Genomic DNA, 27036 nt, shown 5'->3' on the forward strand with positions numbered 1-27036 from the left:
CTTACTGACTATCATTGTCATTGATGATCAGAGTCTATTCTAAAGTTCCCATGATGTTTTTTTTTCGCCTTACGGTTGCCCCCTGGCCCACATTGACCCAGACCTGTAGTTAGCATTACCCCATAAATCACCACGTGCATGTGTGTGTGTGTGTGTGTGTGTGTGTGTGTGTGTGTGTGTGTGTGTGTGTGTGTGTGTGTGTGTGTGTGTGTGTGTGTGTGTGTGCATGTGTGTGTGTGTGTGTGTGTGTGTGTGTGTGCGTGCACGTGTGTTTGTGTGCTTGTGTATTTGTTTGTGTTTCCATTGGCTGGAGCTTCCATGTGTGTCTGGCCTGCCTTAGCCTAGCCTGTGTTTTTGACTGAAGCGTGACTGGCCATCTGCTAGGAGGCATTCGCTCTAATTTTACCGCCCGCTGTAGACACGGATACAGATGAGTGGCTACCCCTGGAGGAGTGTTTGCGTGCGTGTGTGCGTGTGTGTGTGCGTGAACACGTGTGTGTGTGTGTGTAGGTATGTGTATGTGGGCCTGTGCATGTTCGTGTGTCTGGACAGAATTGGCTGTGCAGCGTTTCGGTACATCAGGTTGTCACTGGACTTTCTGACAGGTGTGTTGATAAGAACCGTGTGTAATGAGGTCTTGAGAAAAGCTGTCGGTGGCTTCCTTTAGGTGAATCACTCCGTCAGCTTCCCCCAGAGAGAGGGAGACAGAAAGAGAGAAGAGAAAAGAGAGAGAGGGGGAGAGAGAAAGAAAGAATACAGAGAGGAGAGAGAAAGAAAACAGAGAGAGAGAGAGAGAGAGAGAGAGAGAGAGAGAGAGAGGAGTTTTGACTGTTGGGAGTCTGCATGATTCACAGTGCCGTACACAGGGGATTGTAATGCCCTGTTGAGCCGTATATAGAGCTTATGGAGCGTATCAAACGGTTTGGGCAAACCTAAACAGGTGGAGATCACATCACAGGTAAAAATCCACCATCTGCCCAGTGCGGGCTCGTGAGCAGCTGGAGACAAGCTCAAACACTATGCGGAGGTGTTTTGTCCTTTTACCACACACACACACACACACACACACACACACACACACACACACACACACACTCACGCATGCACACACACACACACACACACACTCACGCATGCACACACACACACACACACACACTCACGCATGCACACACACACACACACACACACTCACGCATGCACACACACACACATACTCTGGCTCTTGTGACCTCATCACTGGTGCAAGTTCCTAATCTATTTTTTCCGCTCTCTTTCTCTCTCACTCTTTCTCACTACTGCTGTTATCTCTCCATCTCTTTCACTCCATTTCTGTCTTGTCAAAAATATCTGTTCTTTTTTTTCTCTCTATCTATCTATCTATCTATCTATTACTCCAACCCTTTGTCTGGCTCTCTCTTTTTCTGTCCCTTTCTCTATCACTCCATCTGTATGTGTCTACCTCTGCCTTGTCACTCTCACTCTCTCTCCATCTCTCTCCCTCCTCTGTCTGCCTCTCCTCCTCTACCTTTTCCCCCTCTATCTCTCTCCATCCTTTTCTCTCCTCCTATCTCTCTCTGTCGCCCTTCTCTATCTGACTGTATCTACCTCATCACTCTCTCACCCCCCTCTCACTCCATCGTGCTCTCTCTCTTCATCTCTTTCTCTCTCTCTCTTTCTCTGTCTTCACCCCCTCTCTCTCCCTTCACTCTCCCTTATCCATCTCTTTCTCTCTATCTTCATTCCCCTCTCTCTCTCACTCTCTCGCTGTCTTCATCCTCCCCTCCCCCCCTCTCTCTTCATCCTCCCCTCCCCCCCTCTCTCTTCACCCTCCCCTATCTATCTCTCTCCTCATCTCTCTCTCTCTCTCCATCCTCCTCTCCTGGCCCCCTCAGATGTACATCCAGACGGCCACACTGACCATCTCCATGAGCCTGAGCGCCTCGGTGTCGCTGGGGATGCTCTACATGCCCAAGGTGTACATCATCATCTTCCACCCGGAGCAGAACGTGCCCAAGCGCAAGCGCAGCTTCAAGGCCATCGTCACCGCCGCCACCATGTCCGGCAAGCTGACCCAGAAGGCCGGCGACCGGCCTAACGGAGAGGTCAAAACGGAGCTCTGCGAGAGCATGGAGACCAACAGTGAGTACTCGCTGCTCACTTAAAAGAAAAGGAAAAAAAAAACGAAAGAGAGAGGGAGAGAGAGAGAGAAGGAGGGAGGAATAAAGGCAAAGTGTTTTTCACTGTATCCACTTTGGATTCAACCGCAATCCCCTTCTTTTCTGCAGCCACCTTGCCTATTCATCCCTTTACACACACACTCCCTCCACCAGATCTACTCTCTTCTTTGTTTTTTTTTTGTTTTTTTGTCGTTGTTTTTTTTTTTCCCTGTGAATATGGAAACATCCGGATACTGCACCACTCTTTAAACTGATGTTTCCATATCAGTTGCCATGGAGATGTCGTACTGCTTCGTCTGTACTGCCTGTGTGTTCGTATGCATGTTTATTTGTATTTGTATCCGAGTAGTTTACAGCACTTAACTGTACTGTTGCACTTGAGAAAGAAAGAACTACTGCACTTCTTTGCCACGATTGAACCCCCCCCCCCTCCTCCTCCCTCCCCAACCTTGCTACCCCTCCCCTTCCACCTCTACCACTTGTCTTGTTTTTGAGCTGCTCTGCCCCACCCCACCACCCCTCACCACCATGTTGAGGATTATCGACCGTGTTTGACAGTGTTTAATCATTCCGAGGTGATCTGACGCTGTATGAGGGGGAATGGGAGTCTTTGAAGTAATTAAGCCAATCACTTTGTTCTGTGCTGCAGGTGCTGCGTTCCCCTGTCAGACATGAAAGCGTTTTTTTTTTTACACTCGCTACTGTCTGGCTGTCAGCACTTTGGTTTCCGAGCAACGGCGAAGGTCAATCTCCATTTATTTACTCGTTAGAGTTCTGCAGATGGGAGGAGCACAAGTGTTGGGGTTTAGATTTTTTTTTTAAACAAAGCAAAGAAAAAAGTATACCATTTTTTTTTTTCAGATGTTGGATTACTTTTTTTTCGTTCTTCTGGCATATTGCATTTACACACTTTTTTGTTATGATAGATAAAGACAAAAGAAAAGTTTCAGCCAGCATAGCATCTGGAACTGCAGAGCTCGAGCTGACATGTTTATGAAAAATAAGAAGAGAGTGGTGATGAGCGGATGTTTTTTTTTTTTCTAATGAAACGGGCATCTGAAGTCATGTGGCCTGACAGAAATACAACCCCCTCCCTCTCTTCCTTTCCCCTTTTTCACCAAAAATAAATACGTATAGAAACTACTAAAGCACAGGTATACAGATTCGTTCTGAGTCAAAGACGATCCCTCCTTCTCTAACGTCTTTCCTACTCCTGGCAGCTTCCTCCACCAAGACGACGTACGTCAGCTATAGCAATCATGGCATCTGAGTGGGGGACACAACCACGGAGGGACCCCTACCCCCCCCCACTGAGGACGACACCCCCACTGCTTTTTTTTCGTCGTGAGGAGGAGGAGGAGGAAGAGGAAGAGGAGGAGAGCTTTCTGTGAGCGAGCGAATGACCAAGCATGAGACTTTATTTCTAACATCTCTCCCCAGCATTGAGCCTCCAGCCCCAGTGGTGGGGGACGGGATGGAGGACGAGGAGGAGGAGGAGGGGGGGGTGTGTTGGGCATGGAGAGCCTCACACAAGAGGCTGCTGCTCTGTCATGGAGCTACCCGTCCTGCCATGCAAGAAAAAAAATATATAATAATAATACAGAAATAAAGAAATTAATAAACAAAAAGAGAAACATGAAAAGACTCATCGTTTGACAAAAAAAGAGAACAAAATCAAAGAAAATGTGAGACTGAGAAATGGGCTCACAATCACACCACATCACACCACACACACACACACACAATGTACACACACACACACACACACACACACACACACTTATACACACAAACACAAATGGACAAACAAACCAACATACATAAAAAAATGAAAAAGAAAAGAAACAAACAACCAGTGTAAAACGTTATACAGTACAAACAGAGAAAAGTGGGAAAAGACGTTTAAAAAGAAGTTTAAATGAATTTTAAAAATTGTGCAAAAAAATATCAGATATGAAAAATATCAGAGTTGATCATGTTTGTTGTTATTCTACTTGTAAGTATTTTTTGTGGTTGTGAAGATTTTTCATTCTTGTTCCACGTTGTTCGATCTGCATAATGGGATGAGATGTCTATTGTATATGGCTAACTGGATTGTAGCCCTGGGTTGTAACTCTGTAAATGCTATGGTTGAAGCATGCCAGTTTTTATACAAATGATTTATTTATAATAAAGGAATGTTTTGCAAATGTTTAGCGGTGTTCGATGTGTCTTTGAAGGCTCCAAAGGTAACCTGCCTGCAACATGGTTTATGGAGATCAATACTCTTCTTTCTCTCATACTTAGTTATTGTAGCGCACTTTTGAATGGTACTTTCCTTTGCTGTCTGAACGAAATCATTAACTCCACCGCAACCTATGCCAAAATTGAATCTTACCTCCCCACACACACTCAGTCACCACCCCCTCCCCCCACCCACCCTCCCGACCCCTCTCTCCATTTGGTTCCTATTGAATTGCTCCCATTGATTTTTCTCTCTTCAGTGCAGGCTACAGTCTTACAGTATTCAAACAAACAGCTCCACAGTCCCGTCCTCTATGCAAAATGTGTCAATCTAAATGTGTGTGTGTCCCTGTCCACACCCACACACTCACTCACACACACTCTCCGTCCCTGACACTTTTATTCAAAGTAGTACTGTACAAAAGTGCAACATTCAAACTACAGAGCAGAGGAGACCTTAGCTAGGAATTACTACTACATTTGTCAATACTATTACTAAAGGATAGGAATGCTAACATTATAAGTACTAGTCCAAATGTGGTAGGAAACACCGGAAGTCCGAAAGTCCGAATTCAACAGGAGCTGGAAGGAAAGTGGACTGCGCCGGTTCGGTGGTTTTTGTCACCAGAGAGTCCAGATCGATCTCACTGAATAAGGTGGTCAGGCCTGACTGTGTAATGAGTTCCACTAAATCAGTTTTTTCCCCCCCAGATTGATTTCAGTGTAGGCTTTGACTGATGTTTATGCCAAAGTGTGCTTTGTTTTTGTTTTTTAGTCTAGGAGATGACATCTCATCCTCGACAGCTCGTACACAGCTGAGTCACCGTAATTGGCTTAAAAAGAACCATCAAAAGCTTCTCAGGATAAAACTGCGGCGATCAAGGTGTTATCAGAAGGACCCCGGGTCAATAATAAGACATGAATGACGTGAAATGGCGCGGTAGAATGTCAGTTTATTATATAGAGAGTACGGCTCGGGGCCAAGCAGTGCCATTCATCAGAAGCCAGGAAGCAAGGACACCTCTGAAGACTAGTTTGGTGCTAATCCTCATTATCTCCAGACAGCTAATTCAATTACTGGCAGCTGTGTCAGGAAAGAGGGACACAGAATTCCATCACTACCTGCTATCTGAGGTAGCAAGGAGTTAGACTGGCCTCCCCCTTTCTTTCTCTCTCTCTCTCTCTCTCTCTCTCTCTGTCTCTCACTCTCCTTTTTAACCTGGCAGATACTCATTTCTATAGCAAGAACAACACTACACAGGTTGGGGTTGCCATGACACTAGATGTGACGTTAGCATGTTGACCGTGATCTTTATATTAGTGTCAATGTGAATAGAGTGTGTCCACGCTCTTTCTGCCACACAACACTTCACTTTGACTGAGCTCTGATGCATTAGACGTGTACTGACACAATACTGTCTCTCCGTCACAATTCGTCACGCTTTTCTTTTCTGTGCGAATAAAACAAATGTCAAAGATGAACGCAAATACCAACTGGGAGAGCGCAAGATATTATCTATGATTGTTTTTTTGCGGTTAGACAGTCCTGCCACTCCTTAGACCAGGGAGGAAGCTTTTTTTTAACTCATATTACCTATTCTCCACCACACCAGTTTGGACACAGTGCAAATTCATTCTTTACGATCCCTTCCCCTCAAGCACGCTGTTGTTTATAGGCCCCTACAGCAGGGATTCCCAAAGGACCTGCATGGGAACAGGTACAATCTCCAAGCTTCCAGGCCGGAGAGGAAAAATGCAGCCGCACAGTGTGTGTCTAGCAGCTTCTGCTGGCCACGATTCTCCGAGGAATAGTATTAAAAAACAGACAGGTGAAGCGCTTGCTGTGAAAAGTGTCTGACTGACCTTTGAAGCAAAGGCGAGGCGAAAGGAATAGTGAAACTGTTGGTTGGCTCCAACCAGGCCGAGTGGAGGTGTACGACAAACTCTCAGTGGGCATTGCTGAAATATAATTTCATATTTCAGAACTGTGTCTGCTTTATGTGTGTGAGTGTTTTTTATGTGTTTGTTTATGTGTGAGTGTGTGTGTGTGAATGTGTTTTATGTGTTTGTATGTGTGTGTGTGTGTGTGTGTGTGTGTGTGTTGTGTTTTATATGCTTGTGTGTGTGTGTTTGTCTGTTTTATGTGTTTGAGGTGTGTGTGTGTGTGTGTTAGAGAGAGAGAGAGAGTGTGTTTGCTTGTGGGAGTATGCTTCTGTGACTTTCACACACCCCCACTCCCTTACCACTTCAAATGAGACGCTGAACATATGAGTGCCTTCCAAAGCATTTAGCAAAACACAACACCTGGGACGCCGGCGCTGTCAAAAATGCCACACCTGTCAGTCATCGCCATGGCAGCCAGCTCCTCGAGAGGAAGAGGCAGCCGAGCTTCGTCTCGCTAATTATGGCGAAGGCCACGCGGGAATAGCGCGCTGTGTAAACAGCAGAACGGCGCTTTTGTGTGCGGGGAGCGCGATCCAGACTGCTGCTTCCTGCTTCCTGTTTGAGACGAGATGAGATGAGTGGAGCGCACACAGGATATTAACATTCTTTGTCTGACTGAATAGACAGAAAAGTTTGCCTGTTACTGGCACTGCTATCGAGTTTGCTGTTGTTTCTCACGACAGCCATTTTGATGAGAAATTTGACTCACTTTGATTACATATAATTTACACAAAGAGCACAAAAATGCCTTCTATTTGCCTTCAAAACCCCCCCCAGACATGCCACATTCCATTCATTACTGTTGATAGCTCAAACAGCAGCCCATTAAGGCCAACATTTCATGCCGGGGGGCATGAAAATCACTGACAAGTGAAAGCCAACGTTTTGACAGCACTGGAGAGGGAACAACAAGTAGTTGAGATCCAGTCTCCAGTGAAGGCGTACATCCCAGGGAGGTGGGATGCTGTAACTCTCCGTCAGTTTCCGAGCTGGCAACTGACAGATGTCCTTAATGGGAGAAGCAATACTACTCCTGATGACAGTACAGGTAGGAGATTTGCGGCATATTACTGACAAAACTTATAAGATAAGGGTTAAATAGATAAGGCAGACAGACTACTACTACACTCAACAAGGTCCTGTCATTCACAATTAGCTGAGTCATTGATTATGTATTATGTTTTGGTTGGAGAAAAAGTATGAGTATATTCTATTTTCATATGCCTGTAAGTATTTTGAATCCAAGTTTATACACATGACAGCTTTCCAGTGTCATTCTGAGAGCGGGGTGGGGGGGGCATGAATGACATGCGCCTTTCTTTATAGAGGGATCAGCTTCATTGTCCTCTTCTGCAGTAAGAGACAGGGCACTCAATGTTCTTTGAGTCTCGAGTGGAAAAAGGTAAACAAGATTAAGAGAAAGACTTGTATTGCTCATTATTTTTTTTTAAAGCATGCAATGAGAAGGAAATGTGTTTCTCTCTTTTTCCATACATACAGGCTATACAAGTGCACTATATAGACAAGCACTAGATATATTTTTCTTCAAATCTAAAAGGGACTGATAGCACACTTACTATAAGCGGCATTTAAGAAATGAAGAAATCTTTTGCAGGGACTGTAATTCCGCTCTGCTCTGTCACCTCACAGTAGTCCATAATGGAGAGAGCAAGGAAGCAGAAACACACACACACACACACACAGAGAGAGAGAGAGAGAGAGAGAGAGAGAGAGATAGACAGAAAGAAATGGTGATTAGATTTGAAAAGTTGAGTGTATTGTGTTTCATCAAAGGCGTCTATTCCAGACAAATTAATTTCTACACACCATGTCAGTGGCATGACCGTAATGAGATTCGCCGCCTTGAGTTGCAGTGATGTTAATGTCATGGCAGCCTAATAACCATGTGAAATTGATGTATAATCCCATTTAAAATTGCAGTCATTTGAATCCAACACCACAGCCTGACAGCAGAGTTGAAGCTGTGATTTGCCATTGGACCATCTCAGGCTGTGAACTGTTATGCCTTTTAATAATGGTGGCAAGAGGAGGTGTTCTCTCCTTTCAGCTCTATGAGAGGCCGACGTACCAGGGCGAATCAGATTGGCAGCTGAGGGGACTAAGGTTGTCACTTGCAGAAATAATGAAACATCTGGAGTAGACACATCTACTGAAGTGGTTGTGCTTATAGGATATGCTAACAGAGCAATCGATCGTTTTTTAGTAATTTATTAGCAGGGACTCTGTGAATACAGAAAAAGTCATGTTATTCAATTTGTTTATTTGAGGAAAACAAGTCCAATTTTTTTTTGACTGTGTAAAATATCTCAACATCATATTTTGCTGAGATGTGAAATCCCCAAAGTCTTTCAACTGCTATGGAAACTTCATTTTTTGACCTTCGGGCGATATGCGGCATATCGATTCCAATCTATCTGCCTCTCGTGGCCATGAGGGATACGAGTCTTTCAAGCCCGAGACCAAAGAGCGAAGAACTCGGAGTGAGAGAGGAATGAGTCTCTCAGGATCAATTGGGAAAGCACACGTCAACCCTGTCAGCGTCATGCCGAGTTCTGCACAGAACAGTAATGTCCTTCCCTGCAATGCAGGCCATCGGTGGGGAGAGTCACCACCTACATAAGTCAGCTAATACACAATACACATGACTTTTACCTCGGCCTAGAGTCTAAAGCCAGTATGATCAGCCAGTAGCATTTAAATACGACCCTGCATCAAACAGACCTCTCATCCATCACAGAATATTAATGGAGAAACCTACAAGCTCCACTACGGAAACCAATAGACCTCTGAAGTTCGCTTACAAAAAAGAACCAAAACGGCCATCTTTGCCCAAATAAGGAGATCCGGTTGTTAATTGAAGCTAACTACCTATGGCAAGTTGCATTGTAAGTTAGCTCTGGGGTAGCAAAAATCATAAGTGTGCCGCTTTCACGTACCGGAGATCACAGTATCCACTCGAAGGCAGAGGACAAAAGTGTGTTCAGTAAAACGTCTGCATTTCAGACTTTTTCATCCCCGCGAGAGTTTAACAGGTGCGATAATTAAAAATCCCCATGTTATTTTCCCATAGGAAAAATCGCCAGATACCGGATGTCAAAGATGGCAGCTTTTTTGTAGATTTTGTAGTTTTGTAACTTCAGAGGTATATAGGGTCCATGGTTGCGAAACTTTTTCAGTGCTGGTGAGAGACCAATGAATCTTATGTAAAAGTAATATGTTGATTCATGGTTAAGGTGCAATGCACATATGTATTTATTTTATTTGTTTATTTATTCGGACAATGCTCATTAATTAAACGACAAGCTGTAAATAAGCCGGAGTTAGCTTGTGAGTGCTAATTTCCAATCGTTGTCCCCAATTCTAGGGACAATAAAATAAAACAATTCGAAGATAAAAACAGTATAAGTGACTAGGCAAACTGTCAATATATTCTAGCCGGTTATTTATCTCAAGCCTAAAGAACTCCCTCCCTCAACCTCTTTGTGCCTGTCCTTCTCTTCCTGTCTTCAAAGCACATCTCAAGACCTTTCTGTTTAATGATCAGTTCTCCTCCACACCCAACACATAGCTCCATACAGATAACTTGTCTTTGTTGTATTGTTTTGTTTGTTTGTTGTTGTGTTTCCTTTCCTTCCTACTATGTTAAGCGAACCTGGGTTTGAGAAAGGCGCTATATAAAATAAACATATTATTATTATTATTATTACATTTTGTATTATGTTGAACAAACCATGAAGGCTATGTGTATGACATCTGGAGTTAGTTCGCAAAGTGGAAAAGAAAAAAGTTTTAAGAACCATCAGGCTTGAAGCATGGCTGCCATCAGGCAATCTATCAGATATGGGATATGATGCTTCAAAAGCCTACTATCATTATTTTAATGATTCTTGGTTATGGAAAAAAGGGAAAGGCAGAATTGTACTGTGCAATTTTTTTATACGTCTAAAATCTTCCTAGCAATGGCAAGACATTACATCTAATGGTGTAAATCGGGGGGACAGCTCTCTTTTTCGAGAGCCATTTTCAAAGTGGCAGACAGCACTTCACTTAGCGCTAACGTTAGCCGCCAGTCCTGTCGGAGGCTTCCGCTGGCACAGCCTGTGAAATGCCAAGGTCTGAGTGTCACTTGCTCACTCTCGGATGGACTTTTAATGAGGAAAGCGCTTTTGGTCCTTGGTGTCACGAAAGCGGTGAAACGCAATCTGCCCCCAGGTGCAAATGGCTCAAACCAGATGGAGATCGAAATTGAATTATGTCGTTAGGTAATTAGACCTATTCACCCGTTACTTTTGGTACATCTTCTTCTGTGGCAAGAGAGCATTTTTGGTTTGGGGACTTCTTTCCTCCAGAGCATGAGAGATGCTGAAATGGCTGTCCAGGTTGATATCGCACGTCAGTCAGTGCTAGTCATGCTAGTTCTGCCTGGCCTCAGGATGATATTATTTGTAAATTCTTTTGAAGTTGAACAGGAAAATTCATCTCTGTCTCCAAAAAAGCATCAAGTGGAAGAAACTTGGTCATAGCTTTAGCAACATGATTGGCCTGAAGGCTTTTCTGTGTGAAAAATAAAACGTAGAAAAAAACATTTTTTTTTCCCCCTTTTGAACTTGAACGCCAAAATGAAATTGAACTCACGGCATTTTATGTCTGCAAATGCATCTGAAAATGTTTGCCTTCAGGTGACAACTAGCTTAATGTTTTAGCCTGAGATGACGTGACGGGTCTGACAACTGTCACATTTGTTTTAATGCTTTCTGCATGAGTCATGACAGTTTCAGACCACAGCCGCACCATTCTGTGCCTGTAATGCTCGTTTACTGATCACTATTATCTTCAGTTAAAAAACGGAATCTCCATATAATTCATGCGAAGCAGAGAGTTCAGCTTTAAAACATTCTCCTCTGCAGTCAATTCTTGTATATTATATATAACTTTTTTTACTGTGGTGCTATGACATAAAGTCAGTTGTTTTGTTTAATAACTTTCACAATGCCATTCTAAGCAGCATTAATGAGTGTTACAATGAGCATAACAGTGCTTACATTATCACTACCTTGAAGCCCTTTACATTCTCTACTTTTATACATTATCACTCACTACCTTGAAGCCTTTTACAGTCTCTACTTTTATACATTATCACTCACTACCTTGAAGCCTTTTACAGTCTCTACTTTTATACATTATCACTACCTTGAAGCCCTTTACAGTCTCTACTTTTATACATTATCACTCACTACCTTGAAGCCCTTTACAGTCTACTTTTATACATTATCACTCACTACCTTGAAGCCTTTTACAGTCTCTACTTTGTTGCTGCAGCAAAGGAACCTTTCAGGTGTTTCAGGTGATAAATAAATAAATAAATAAATCTTGCTACAACAACACTTCCCCTGTCACTGCTCCCAGAGTTCAGATACTCACCTAATGAATGGACTGCCTCTAACACTGCCAACACCTCGTCAACCCTGTTTGTGAGCAATGCTCTCTCACTCACTTGTGTGTGTATGTGTGTGTGTGTGTGTATGTGTGTTCTAGCAACAAAAACAATAGAATGTTTCCAAATGACACAAAGTAGCTGGCATGCTGGTGTACCAGTACCACACATTTGTGTAATGCTGAAACTTCCTTATCCGTACGGGCAAGAACCACATTTTCAGAAAGCCGTTCACACATGCAAAAAGTTCAAATGTAAATGCTGAAAACAGCCAAATACCCAATCAAACGTTCACAGTGGCAAAGACGGTGAGACCATTTCCACCTGAAATATGTCAGGATGCTCCAAGTATGACTGGCAACCTGTGCCTTTGAGACACAGACACAAGACTAATTCTCATAGCCTCTGAGCTCTGAATTGTTACTCACACTCAGTGATGTTAGTGCTGCTCCATGACACTCTTTCATTATCTTTGCCTTCCTCCCTGCTCTGATTAAGATTAACTGAGCTCACCCTCAGCAAAGAGCTCTAGGCTTGTCATAATGCGGGTTCACATAGTAATACATTAAATTAATGTAAATTAATTTGTGTATATTAATGTAAATTAATATTGTTTTGATTGATCCTAGTAAGTTTATCTGTACTGTAGGAGCCACCGTGGGGCATCTGATTAAAATGCAGACATGATGTACAGGTATTGAGTATTTATTGAAACTTGTGGAATTTACACTGGAGAGGTTATTGTCTTATGGAGCTTCACAATTGTGCTTGTGATTGTAGATGACAGTAGTTCTGACATGAAAGTTGTGGTTGTGGTTTCTACAAGTAAAACAAATGCAACAGTGCCTCTTTGAAACGTATGCATGGTGACTACAATATTAATAGCTAAGCATGGCTAATCATACACTGACACACATGGAGAATAGCTTAACAGACACTACTACATGAAATTACCAAATATCCACTTAAATCTAGACATACACGTTATTACACTGATATATTACACCGTTATAGACACCAAATTATCAAATTAGAAACATAATCTCCGTCTTACACGGCAGGAAAAGTTACTAATTATAAGTTAACTTAACCGCGGTATCGCGGTACACGTGGTGCACGCTATAAACGCAAACATCGGCAAATATGCGGTTATTAACAATGACATTCTACAAACGAACGGAAGTACCTTGGTGATCCGGCCCACAAGCCAGAGGGCTCTGGGCAGCAGGGGGTCTACCACCATGACGATGTCTCCAGGCTGATGAGCTGGCGTGTCCTTATGCCACTTAGCCCGGGTCTGGAGTGTTGGGAGGTAGTGGCGAATGAAATGAGCCCAGAACTGATCAGCAAGGATTTGAGAGTGCTTCCATCTTTTCCTGCTTAGGAGCTCTGACTCTTCATAAACAGCTTGGGGCAGGGACGGGTCTAGCCGCCCCATCAGCAACAAGTTTGGGGTTACAGGGTCTGCGTCCGCCACATCACTGGACACATATCCAAGTGGCTTGGAATTTAAGATTCCCTCCACCTCGATCAAGACAGTGCGCAATACCTCTTCTGGTATAGCGTGTGGTTGCACAGTGGCATACAGGGCAGCTTTAACTGATCTTATTTCTCTCTCCCAAATGCCACCGAAGTGAGGTGCACTGGGGGGGTTGAACTTGAAGCTGATCTGGTGCTGTGACAACTGCTCTTTCAGGTCAGGATGCAAGGCTTGGAAGGCCTCACGAAGCTCTCGATCTCCGCCCTTGAAATTTGTGCCCTGATCTGATAGGATTTCTGATGGCTTCCCTCTTCTGGCGATGAATCGACGCAAGGCCATCAGAAACGCGTCAGAGTCCAGACTTGTAAGAACATCAATGTTGACTGCCTTTGTTGTCAAACACTTGAACAGTATTCCCCACCTTTTCTCAGAGCGCCGTCCAACTTTGATGGTGAACGGCCCGAAACAGTCAATTCCTGTGGAGTAAAAGGGGGCGAAGACGGCCTCCAACTCTTATCAGTCCAGTAGCCTGGTCCAACTCTGGAGCAAGTGTGAGCAACCTATTGGTAGATGTCAAGGGTTTACCAGCAGATAGGAGGGCGTACTCTTCTCCAAAGCTGTCCTGCTGCGCTCGTTGGAGCATTTCCATCTCTATTGCCCTATAGTCCTCTGCTGTTGGACTGCTTTAACCTGCGGCCGCCCCATGACGAGAAAGTGCAACCGCATGGACCAGATCTCGGAATGATTTGAACTGCTCTAGGTCAGGGAGGGCTGGAGGCGCAGTAGTGGTGACCAGGCTACAGAACATCGTTTTCCGTGTCTCTGCTTCGTCGTCTGCTACAGCGACTGAAGGCTTTGTGGGCCAATACTCAGGTGACTGCAACAGGAATGGTGGTCCATCCTTCCATCGGCCATCCTCCGCTATTTCCATCAAGGTCTTGCCTCGAGTGATGTCATCTGCAGGGTTGTTACTGGTATCGACATAGCGCCAAGAGCATTCACTCGTCAGTTCTTGGATCTCAGCCACTCTTGTGCCAACGAACACTTTAAACCTGCATGACTCCGACTGGATCCAGGTCAGGACAGTTGTGGAGTCTGACCAGAGGTTGACATCATGGAGAGGCAAGGTGAGCTCCCTTCGGAGCAGAGTGGCTACTTGGGCTCCTGTCAGCGCTGCACAAAGTTCCAAGCGTGGCATAGACTGTTGCTTCTTAGGAGCCACTCTGGAACGTGCTGTGAGGAATGACGTCTCCACATGTCCATCTCGACCCTCAGTGCGTAGGTAAGCAACAGCGCCATAAGCACGCTCGGAGGCATCACAGAAGATTTTAACTGTTCTGGTGCAAGCCTCTCTGTCCATCTGAGGGCTCACATAGCAGCGTGGCAGGGATATCTGAGGCAGTCGCTGTAACTCTTCCTGCCACTCTGTCCACATCAGCAGGGCGTCTTCAGGCAACGCTGGGTCATCCCAGTCCCTTGCTTTGCTCCACAGGCACTGGACTAAGACTTTAGCCCTTGTGGTGAAGGGAATGATGAATCCCAGTGGGTCGTAGAGGCTAGCTAGCACCCGATAGATGTTTCTCATCGTTGGTACTTCGTGGCCAAGCAGACGACATTTATAGCCGAGTGTGTCAGAGTGGCAGAACCACCGTAGGCCTAGTGCTAGCTCCTGAGGATCAGTCTCGGTGGCGTTCAGCCACAACTCGTTGCTTTCTGACCTAGGTCCTTGGGAAGGTGGCCGATGGTCTCAGGAGTGTTGCTTGCCCACTGGCGCAGCTGAAATCCTCCCTCTGCCAGGAGGGACTGCAGTTTGTCCACCAGTGACTTTGCTTCATCCACATTTTGCACGCTTCGGAGGCAGTTGTCCACGTAGAAACATCTTTCCACAGCTACACGGACGTCTTCCTCAGGCTGGCTGTGGTCGCTCACATGTTTCAGCAGTGCAAATGTGGCGCAGCACGGGCTACATGTAGTCCCAAATGGAAGAACCTGCCATTCGTATATGCTGAGGGGGGTGTCTTTCTGCAAGTCCATCCACAGGAACCGGAGTAGTGCTTTGTCTTGGGGCAGCAACCTCACCTGGTGGAACATTCCCTTTATATCGCTACTGATAGCGATGGAATGCTCGCGAAATCTCAGGAGCACACCGATCAGGCTGGAAGTCAAGGTTGGGCCAGGGAGAAGCAGGTCATTCAGATTGGCTCCATTATGTGCAAAGGAGCAGTTGAACACGATACGGTTCTTCCCATTGTGAGCTACCATATGGTGAGGGATGAACCATGACTCACCATCACTGCTCACCTCTTCTTCCTTGACTTTCACGATGTACCCTGCTCGTTCCAGCTTTTCTATCTCCTCACGGTAGGCAGCTGCCCGCTCTGGGTCCTTTGCCAAGCGACGCTCGGTGTTGCGCAGTAGGGGGAGAACTGCCTCCTTACAAGCCTGCAGCTTGGGCATATTCTTGACTCTCAGCAGCGGTGTGGCATAGCGCTGTGTCCCCTCCACATCTACTCGCACAGTTTTCTGCTCCAGCAGGGCGATGGCCTCCTTATCCTGGCATGACCGAGTCACAAGCTTCTCGCTCCTGTATGGTAGAACATCTAATTGCCAAAGCCTTTCAACATTCTGGAACAGCTCAGTGGAGGGTGAAAGGGTGGACACATGAAAACACTGGCTTGACTGAAGCTGCTGCTGAACTAACCTGGTTGGCCCCTGCAATGTCCATCCAAGTTTTGTATTCACGGCCGCTGGTCCACCAGAGGGACCTAGTCGTACAGGCTCAATGGGCGTGATAAGCTCGGGGTAGTCTGAACCAATCAAGATGACTGGGTGGTCTTCGATAGGCAGCCCTTTGAGGTGTTTGTACTTTTGCTGCAGTGCCTTCACAGGATAAGTATGCTCTGCTAGGCCTAATGGCTCTGCTGTGAAGGCTCCACGGATCCTGAATACTTTGTTTGGCTGGCAGACAGGGGATATGGAGAATGATACAGAATGACCCTGTATGACTTTCACCTCCTGGCGCACTGTTCTCAGGGCTAGGCCTTCTGGTATGCCGTGCAGCTTCAGTGTTCGTGCAGCTGTAGCGAGTAGAATCGTGCGCTCAGAGCCATCGTCCAATATGGCGTATGCCTCCATGCTTTTCTTTCCATTGTTCCACCTTCAGCATCACCGGACTGCCACCTGACCGTCGATCGAGGTAGAACACATCACTTGGCTTAGTGACTGCATTGCTTAACTGAATAGCTTAACAGACACTACTACATGAAATTACCAAATATCCACTTAAATCTAGACATACACGTTATTACACTGATATATTACACCGTTATAGACACCAAATTATCAAATTAGAAACATAATCTCCGTCTTACACGACAGGAAAAGTTACTAATTATAAGTTAACTTAACCGCGGTAGCGCGGTACACGTGGTGCACGCTATAAACGCAAACGTCGGCAAATATGCAGTTATTAACAATGACATTCTACAAACGAACATTAAACAAGTCCTGCACAAACAAGAAATGCCAACACTTACGGTTTCTGAACACACAAACGGCACAAACAGTCCACAGAACAGAAGGGGTTCCTTTCAAATCTCTGCCTCCTTCACAACAAATATTGTATACAGTACATTATACGTTTTTGTATGTGTGAGTGTGTGTGTGTGTGTGTGTGTGTCTCTGTGTGTGTGTGTGTGTGTGTGTGTGAGAGAGCGAGAAAGTGAGAGACAGACAGAAAAAGAGTGTGTTTTCTTTCAATATCACTGGTGCTTATATGAGAACCTGCTGTGCAGAGGGGCCATATTCAAATCAACGACCTGGTAAAGAAAAGCTGTTGGCTGGCGAAGTAAGTCACTGGACTCCACCCCCTCCGTCACCTGCTGCGTTACCCCACCCCCACACGTCCCACTTCTCCATTGCCATTATTAACCTCCACCTGTGGAGTGGAATCCCCATCCTGCGCCAGTCTAAATAAAAAAAAGAAAAGCAGTGCAACCCAAATGGTCTCCTCTCGAGAGCACCGGGCCTTTTCCTTTACAGTGCGAGCATCGCTCACCGCAGCCCCTGCCTCGCCTCGCCGACCAGAAATAAAATGGAGCAAATAAAGCGAGATGAATATTTCACAAATGGTTAGACGACAAGGGGGTGGAGGTGCGGGGTGTGGTGTGGTGGGGTGTGGGGCTCCATCAGCGGCAGGCTTCCTCAGCAAGAAGACAAATCGCTATTCTCTGCGACCGGTGATGTGACAGCAGTGATTCAAATGGCAGAGCATCACGCTGATTGAAAAGGCACGAGGGGGAGGAGGGGGAGAGAGGGGTTTGGCCAGGTGAACTGTGATGTCATTTTGGGCTGTGGGAGGTGGGGTTGTTTTGGGGACTTTAGGGCGTTGTTCTGTGGTTGAGGTTTTGTTCCCTGGAAATCCAGAGTTCTCACGAAAGCACAATTTGAATTGTCTCTTCAAGCCGCTTTGGCAATGAATAATGATGCACGTTACTTTTACCCCTTGCATCGTGAGGAACCAATCACATCGGTCTATCTGATAAAGGCATGCCATGAGGCGAGCTAAACAGATGACGACAGTGCTGCAACGAATCAATCAGTAAACATTGGTCGTAGTGTTATCCAATTGCGTGCAGTGACATTTTCAAATGCATGCTTGGTGCCGCCCCTCGAGTTGGGCCATTTTCATTATTTGAGGCCAGACCCTTAATCTTTCTAGATTACCAGGGTCTGGATTTTCCAGGCTAGAGGTTTTGTAGGATGTGTATATCACTTCTTCGGAAAGCAAATGTTCTTGTTTTCATCATTAATGTTGTAAATGACTGTTGTAGAAAGAAATGGCTGATGTTTAATGCAATATCTACATTGCCTATTATCAGCAACCATTCAACCATTGTTCCGAAGGCACATTCTGTTTACTAATCTGATATCATCATATCATAACTAAGAAAACATTGGAGAACCCTTTTGCAATTATGAAGCCCATAATGTAATCTTAAAAAAAACTGCTGCCCTGATTTAAAAAAAAAAACAATGCAACTGATCTCAACTGGTATTTGGTCTACAATGGAGTGGAATGGAACATTTTAAGTCAGTGGTTCTTAACTGGTCTGGCTTTGGGACCCACAATTTCCCATGTTCATGAAGTCACGACCCATATATATTTTATAGCGTTCAAGACAACAGATTTGGTGAGCTACATTCTAAGAAAGGCGAAGTGCCTGTAGGCCTATTTGTTTGGAACATGCTGTTTGGCATTACATTTGTGAAGTCTCCAACTCCTGATGTCACCTTAAAGTACTTGACAGGTCTGTCTTTGACAGGTGTACTTTATTATGAGGCATTTTCACTCATGTTCCAGCAATTGTGAACATCGCACACTGTGGATTCTGCACCATTTCGTCTCAATTTAAGTCTATTTGAAATGGGCAATTTCTTCTTTTTTTTTAACCACAAGCTCCGCGACCCACCCAGAATGGTTCCGCGACCCACTTTTGGGTCCCGACCCACCAGTTAAGTTTTTTTTTGTAATCAACTAATGATAGTGGATCAGATGTAGAAGAGACCTGTTGAGCATTACAGTCCAGGATGTGGTAGGGTATGTGGAGTACCAGAAATTAGGGTTAAAACAAAAAGATGGCAAATTTAAATGTAAAAATAATATATCAATACTTATTGCAAACAATCAGCATACGTTTATGTTAATGTGTATGGAATTTAGCAGACACTTTTGTCCAAAGTACTGTAAGTATGCTTCAAAGATGTTTTTTAAGACATGGAAGATGTTGATTACATGTCATAGCAACAGTGATAGGTAATAAATGTAATTTGGTGAGATGCTTGTCAGAGGGCCTTTGTTCACATTGAAAACAAGCTGTAGGAAGTAGTATAAAAAAATTAATGATTCAGCTGAATAGTAGAGATACTCTCCAACTGTGTTTTGTGTACACCTGGATGAGTATCACTGTTGGCTTGATGGAATAAAAGTCAAAGAAAGAAGTATTTTTGTGTGTGTGTGTGTGTGTGTGTGTCCTGTAATGTGTCCTGTGTCTGTCCGTGGCCAGTTATTACAGCTGCTTTACCGGCGGAGCATCTCAGATCAGATGGCCGTACAGCAAGGGCCACTGCGTATGTGGATTATTGTGAGGAGGGTGTGTGTGTGTGTGTATGTGTGTGTGTGTGTGTGTGTGTGTGTGCATTTGTGTGTCTGTGTGTGTCTCTTACTTTAGAATTAGTTTTTGTGTCAGAATTAGTTAAAATTAGATGTTACCGCAGAGCGGTACAAAATATGACCACCGCCCAGTCCAGCACATTTTTTCCACAAAAATAAGTCAAAGGCATATATGATTCTAACTGTCTCACTGAATTGCATTATGCACACTCAATTATCACTGGTATCTGCTAGACAACAGGAGGTTCCATGCTATCCATGTGGGGTTACATGCCCACCAAGTTTTGTGTACCCCGGTCTTACAGTGTCCCGGGAATCCTTGACGGAAATTTGGACATGCGAAAAAGAAAAAAAGAAAAAAAACAAATCTGACTAAACCTATATGACCGCCGCTTCGCTGCGCGACGGTCATAATTAGTGAATTGAGAACCAATGAAACCAGCATAGCAATAATCATCACCAGTTCAAGAAGTTTATAAATACTGGATACTGTTTCCTAGTATTGCATGTGGGTATAAATTAGACATTTAAACACATAAAGACATCTGTGCCTCTCGATACCTGTAACAGTGACAATATAAATGGCATAAATCCTGCCATAAGTCTAAACTAGCCTTCTTCACTTTATTTATAGGGTGTTTTTCAAAATTCATGTAATAAAATGTGTTAAAAAGGCGGCAAATTTAAAACAGTCATAAAATTATCAGGTTTTAAGGAAAACCATTTAAAAACGATTAGATAAATGCAGAACATGCAGAAGGTCAAAACATTTGTTTCAAACATAATTAAAGACACTTTACACACACACACACACACATATATATATATATAATATATGTATAGTGTTTGTGTGTGTGTGTGTGTGTTGCTTTTGGTACATGAAAAAAAAAACTGACATTTGATAGGGGCTACGCAAAGGTGATTGACTGTGCCATTTGAAAATGCGCGGATCTTGTGAGATGACCACCACTATCATCACTAAATCAGTGCTTTTAAAGCCCACTCGAAGGTTCCATTACTGCCCTGGCTGGCATTTTCACCTCTCCACAGGCCTGCCATGTTTTATAGGTGGGAGACGGCCTCACTGTAACAGGCTCGAGGATTTAAACATCCAGCAGGCCGTGAAGCAGACCCAGCCATTCCACCCATCCAGGCCACAGAACCCAAATCAAAAACAGATCCACTGCTAACATATTTGGAATGCAATCCATACATTTTACAGTGTCATTCTGTTGCTGAACACAACATGTTTTTCACAAAGAAATCTATTGTTAAACAAGTAAGTGTCTGCAGTGCTACAGTAGGTTCAGTTGACTTGCACCAGCAGCTGATATACAGGTTTATATACAGAGATATTAATATTTCCTTCATATAATGTTAATATTATTAATATATCCAACTCATTTGAATGTCACGCAGCAACCCTAGGAGCACTGTTTTTTTTCCAGACCTGTAGCCTATATATATATATATATACAACACATGCCATCCTAACTGAACACCTAGCAGTTTATAAAAGGGTAAAAAAAAGTAGGTTTCCAAACCCTGCTTTATTGTGAGCACAGGAGTGTGCAGGAATATGTGCACAGGAATAGCTGGACTGAGACTGATTCAAATGGCAGAGCCTTACTGTGGTTGAAAAGGTGGATGAGCAGGCGGACGGCAGGAGAAAGAATGCAAATAACTTCACCCTGCTCTGGCCGCAGTATGCAAAGCAGGAAATAGACGTGTGGCATTTTCCTCCGAAAGTAACCTGCCTATTTTTGCAACTTCCCTGACACATTTTTTTTTTCTTCTCAAAGTTGTTCCTGCCTTCCCCGAGCACAGGTTGCTCCTGTGGCATTAGTTAAAGGATGTGAAGATCAAAGTCCATGCCACTTAAAATCAGTGGAAAAGCCTTTTTCAGACTCTCCTCTATCTCTTTAAATAGCTCCTGTTGCCCCTGTGAAAAACAAAAAAGGAAGCATGCGCTGAAAATGCTTTGTGCTTTCCAGGCATTAAAGAGGGTTGGCACTGGAGTGGAGCGCTGCAGGGGGAGGAAGGAGTGTGTGTGGTTGGAGTGTGTGTGTGTGTGTGTAGGAGGAGGTAGGAGTGTGTGTGTGTGTGCGCGTTGGTGTGTGGGGGGGGTGTTAAGTTGATCAGCTTACTCATCGTCGCTCAGAGGGGTTTGGCTAAAATAAGTCTTGTCCCCCCACTCCTTCTTCCCCCTCTTATAGCTGGGGGACAACAGTAATGAGGGACGTTTAAGTTCACGCAGGGTTTCAGGGTGTCACCATCAATCAGACTGCATTTAATCTCTCGGTTACACAGTGTGCTCACGGACACCCCCCTCTCCCCCCCCCCCCCCCTGCCCCCCACCCACCCACACACACACACACACACTCCCTTCTCCTCACGATAATCCACATACGCAGCAGCCCTTGTTGTACGGCCAACAGGGGTTTTCCTGAGCCGTGTGCTGAGATCCGAGATGCTCCGGCGGTAAAGCAGCTGTAATAACAGGCTGAGATGAAAAGATACTCAGATTGTGTGTGTGTGTGTGTGTGGGGGGGGGTGCTCGATGTGGAGATGTAGATACCACGCTGTCACTGTTTATCTCTCCTAGAGGAGTTCCGCTTCCAAATCCCCTGACCTCATCACAAAACTCGGCTGCATCTTCTTAGAAGAGATAAACAGTTAAAAAAAAAAAAAGTAATAAAAAGTAAAAACTTTCATTAATTCCTAATTAATGTCACACGCATGGACGGAGATTGCGAAGTGGGGTCTCGTACCCGCGAACTGGGGCAATGTACCCAGCGAGTGTGATAATGACACGTCGCGTGGCCTCTGGGAATGTGAGAGAGGATCTCGCTAGCTGAGTCGCTAGCCAGGTGTGTTTGCAGGGTTCAGAGGTCGACCACTAGGAGTAGACAGCGAGCGGAGCGGAGTAGGGCTACTGCTCTTCTACGTCGACTCTGACTATGGCTGAGTGACCTCGGGGAAGGTCAGGCCATCTACCATTTTAATTATACCATTTTCTCTGCAACATCTCTTAAAGTGTCATTATTCATGCAGATGTTGTGCAATCAGCAATCAGAGCATGAAAATATGTATTGTGGCTGGAAAAACCTATGAAGAGAATTGCAATTAGACACAATCTTTAGACAACTCTGAACCTTCACCACCGCAAAGCACACACACACACACACACACACACTCTCTGTCTCTCTCTTTGTACAACACCTCAATGTGAGAAGTGATGCCAGAGACTTTCTAATGAGGAGACACAGCACTCAAAGAATCCTCCATGGGGTTAGTTTGTAACACCAATATGGCAGTTGTCACATATTCTAATAAAATCTAACCAAGTGTTATTAATCTTATATCAAGATCAAAAAATCTAGTTGCCATTGTTTTCAGTATAAGAGACTTACCTTTCATTTTTTGCAGTGCATGTGTTGTGATCTCACCGCTGAAGCGAGGTTGGTGTCATGAAGGCTTGCACACGCGCAATTCTGCCCAAAATAGCTGCCCGATAACTGCCCACACTGGAAAAAATTCAAATCTAATCTAATCAAATGTAACAGAGGTAGTTTTCCCTCTCTCACATTCTCTGCGTTGTGTTGTGTAAAAATGAGAGACGCCACAACCGACCTGGTCTTTGACTCTTTACTGAAATATAGGACAAAACAAACACATCAGACAGGGAGCAAGCCAGTCGCATCACAGCTCCTCTGCCTCAGGACAGTAGCAAAAGAGGCAGAGGAGGGGGCTACATGAACACTTAAGGGGTCTTCAGCGTGGGAACCGACCCCTGCCACACCCAAGCCACACCCCCCTACAACCTACTGTACCTCAGAGGCGTGGAAAACTACAAAATATGTCCACAGAACTTGTAGAAACGATGGGGGAATTCAGGGAAGCATAATTAACCCTGCTACACAAACAGTTTTCTGTTTTCTATTTCCAAGATTACTTGGCATGGAATTTGACAGATATTTTTGGAAGGTTATGTCTTGCATTAAGCATTTACCACATAAGTCAAATAAATCAATTATGAATGAGTTTGTTGTTACTGTATATTTTATTGTTACAAGCAATCAAAAATACATAGAAGGCAAAGCAATATTAGAGATTCAAATGTGTTTTCTATTATGTAGACTCTGTGCCTTATAAAAGGTGTGCTTACATAACATTGACAAGTGAACAGACATATTGGCCATACAATTAATGTAAATAAAAAAAATAATTAAAATAAAATAAATAGGCCCATGAAATATCTATTTCAAGATTCCATCTCACAGTGATAGAAAAACAGTTTACTGTATTTTACCTTGCCTTTGTATGAGGAAATTTTAACCTTTCAGATCTGTGTGCAAGAAATCATATACAGTATGTGTGTTCTGTATATTTTACTCATGTGCTCTTTTACTTTTGTTTGTGAGAAGTGAACAGAAATTGGGATGATGAGAGATGTTTAGTATTTGTGACTTTCTTTCTCAAGGTGATTGGGCCTAAATGCTGGTTTGTTAAGATAGAGGGGGCCCAGAGATGGAGCTGCCATCTTCACTAAGGAGGTTGGCGCGTTCATGTATGTTAGGTCAAAGTTTGGGGAAATGTCACTGATGTCAGTTGTTAAGGGATACATCCTTGAATACAATGTTGACGAGTTTGGGTGATATGGTCATTGAATATTTGACTTGCCACAAGGGGGGATGTAAGCTTTGACAAGTCCTAGAAGTGTGCCTACATTTTCTCTGTATCTAGACTGCGTTTGTTAGCGACACGACACAGGTCTCCGGTACCGTGAATAAAGCTCTCTGAGATGTCTGACTGACTACTGACTCTGCCTGAAGAACTTTTGAGTGATCCAGAATTTTAGCATGACACCTTATAAAGTGTGCAATGTCAGAACTTAATTAGTATAAGTACATCACCTCTGTCTGTAGAGTCAAATAAAATAAATTTTTCAGAGATTTATTAAAGGGGAACTTGGCAACTATTTCAATGTAATAAACCCGTTTAGAAATAATTTGGATGGTTAAATGACCTGTTCCGGTGAAAATGGTGACTTTCCCCGCTGCGCCTAGCGTCGCCGGGCGGAAAACCAACCTTGCAACATTGAGACTACCGTCCCGGAAAGAGAAGTGAGAAACAAGAAACTCGTTTTAAATCGTGTTTCTTACCTTGTAACATCCACATAGTTCTGCCAAACTTATGCTAACCGTTCGCTAGCTTGTAAACAAATCCATGTGCTTTATCGTTACCTTTTCCCACAGTTTGAAATAGCATAATGCACAATTTCTCCAGCAGAGGGGGAAATCCTGCCAAGTTTCCCTTTAAAGTTAGTCTAGAAATCTAGACGTACCCTAGCGGCGGCAAATTAATTTGCTCAGCCTGTACGTCTAGTATCGAACCATAGGAATTTCTATTGGCTTAACACCGTGGATGTTCTCCAATCACAGCGCTCTATTTCGTTAGAGAGTCTTAAGGCGGGCTTAACAGGATAACGACATCCTGCGACGGTGAACAACAAGGAAGGTGACTATGGCGAACAAAGAGCGGTTGTTTGAATCGGCGTTGGCGTCAACTTTGGAGGAGTTGGACTTGTGCTTTTCTTTGAAAGTAGAGCAACACAATGCACTTAAGTCATTCCTTTCGAAGGATACGGATATGGTCGTAGCGCTGGCCTATTGCATGCCTAGGCAGTTTGAAAGACAATTCTCTGCCCGCCCCTTGGATTAAGCAGGTGAATGATTCGATTCCAGACTATACATTTCAATGATATAGGATGGCCCGCCAGGCTACTTTAAAGTTGCATGTCAGTTAAAAAACGTAGAGCCCACTGACGCAAATTGTGACCCTTCTCTGTTGAATTGCACACAGATTTTACAAACATATCATGTGAAAGAGCAGATCCTAAGCTTTCCAATATTATTATTATGACCGCCGCTAGCAAAGCTAGCGAAGCGGTCATATAGGGATTGTCAAAGTTTTTTTTTTTTTTTTTTTCCGTCATCTAATTCCTGAATTTTTGGTCAACGATACCCGGGACACCGAACCACCGGGGCACATGAAATTTGGTGGGTATGTAGCCCCACTAGACTTTTACAGAAAAATTTCGTTTCGTCCCCGGGGGCCACTCCACCCCCGTGCTGGGCCCCCCGAACCGCAAAAAAAAACAGTTTTTCCTAAATAACTACCTGAACCGTGGCACTGAGGATGAAGAATCTTTTATGGTATGTTGGTCTCAAGGGCCCACATCAACCTGGCCCATAATCACTCATTTGTGATTTGCACCCCCCCGGTAAAAAATGAAAATGCAATATTATTCTGCTTTAATCACCCCTATCTTCAGTTAAGATGTTCAGAACTGCACCAAATTTTATGTGTATGATTGACCTGGCATTCTCTGGGGGTATGCCAAGTTTCGTAGAATTTCATCCATGGGGGGGTCTAAAAAAAATTAGGTTATGTGTACATTTAGTGACTGTACACTCATTGGCCTGTAGATGGCGGTGCACACATATACACATGCACACACACACAGGCACCCACATACTATCGGTATTAGAACGGCCGATACATAATTACAAATTCAGTAGGATTAAAAGAAAGCCATAATAAATATTCATCACCATCATCATGGCTGCATTTCCAGTATTGGCGATAAGTAGTCGTTTGTCCACTAGATGGCGCATCGTTGCAGTGAGACGTAATTTTGTTGGAAGTTAAAAGTGGGTTGAAAAAAACAATGGACGCTTCCTACAAGGACTGTAATTTACCGCAGAGAACGTCTAATAAGGATAGGACGATGTTCACATGAAATGTAATTCCCATTTCTTCTTGAAGCCGTAAAGATGTTTATCGGACATGCTTGGTTTTTACTGCAGGTACGTTAATCTTATAATATCAATAAGGACCTAGGTAATGTTACCGTTAGCGTTGGTTGAGTGATGGAGGCCAATTTGATTGATTGCATTTGTAGAAAACTAGAAATGCGGATATACCAAGCAAATTGATAGCAGCACTGTAATTGTATCTTTCGACTGTCATTTGTTGCACGTGCTACAAAAATCATTCTGTGCAATGGAAGATTTACCAACGTTACTGATACAGTTTTGCCTATACATGCGTGAGACTAAGACGCCTGTTTATTTTGTTTTAAGTGCGTGCAGGGTGTGTGAGAGGGGAATCGATGTGCTTTGATTCCAGCTTGGTAGTTGTAGTCTGTGAAATTAAAAAGCACGTGTGTGTGAAGTATCCAAACAATGACACCTTCATTTCATTATGGTTGCTTTAGCAACACACCTTAAGCTACTGTGTAGTGGGTCCCATTTAGAAGTGGCTTCATTCGCGCTTTCCTTAACTCATGGAGCTGCATGAATTTTATTACAACTTTTCCGCTTGATACTGTAAGGCGTAAGCCATTGGTTTCCAAAGGAGATTTTATTTGTGTCGCCAGTATAGCCTATTGACATGTTGTAAATAGGCCTACCTTACCTGTAGCTTAGGGAAGCTAACAGCTTTCTATTAGGATCTAGTTTGTTAGTCACAGTTTTGTCATAACTCCCTGATGCATTTTTGCATTTAGAATAGCCAG

At 44.0% G+C, this 27036-nt stretch overlaps 1 protein-coding gene across 1 annotated transcript in view; it reads left to right on the plus strand.

Moving 5' to 3' along the window:
* The window catches only part of grm8a (glutamate receptor, metabotropic 8a), a 119567-nt gene extending 116006 nt beyond the window's left edge, over positions 1-3561 (plus strand). The window contains exons 8-9 of the mRNA XM_076297069.1: positions 1896-2142; positions 3401-3561. Of these exons, the coding sequence (XP_076153184.1) occupies positions 1896-2142; positions 3401-3450 (297 nt within the window). The 3' untranslated portion in view covers positions 3451-3561. The remainder of the gene's footprint in view (positions 1-1895; positions 2143-3400) is intronic.
* The last annotated feature ends 23475 nt before the right edge of the window (positions 3562-27036 follow it).

The sequence above is a fragment of the Alosa pseudoharengus genome, unplaced genomic scaffold, assembly GCF_046254945.1.
Source record: "Alosa pseudoharengus isolate Yale_2024_CS ecotype anadromous, Long Island Sound unplaced genomic scaffold, YU_APseudo_1.1 YU_APseudo_1.1_scf_20, whole genome shotgun sequence".
Classification (NCBI taxonomy): Eukaryota; Metazoa; Chordata; class Actinopteri; order Clupeiformes; family Clupeidae; genus Alosa; species Alosa pseudoharengus.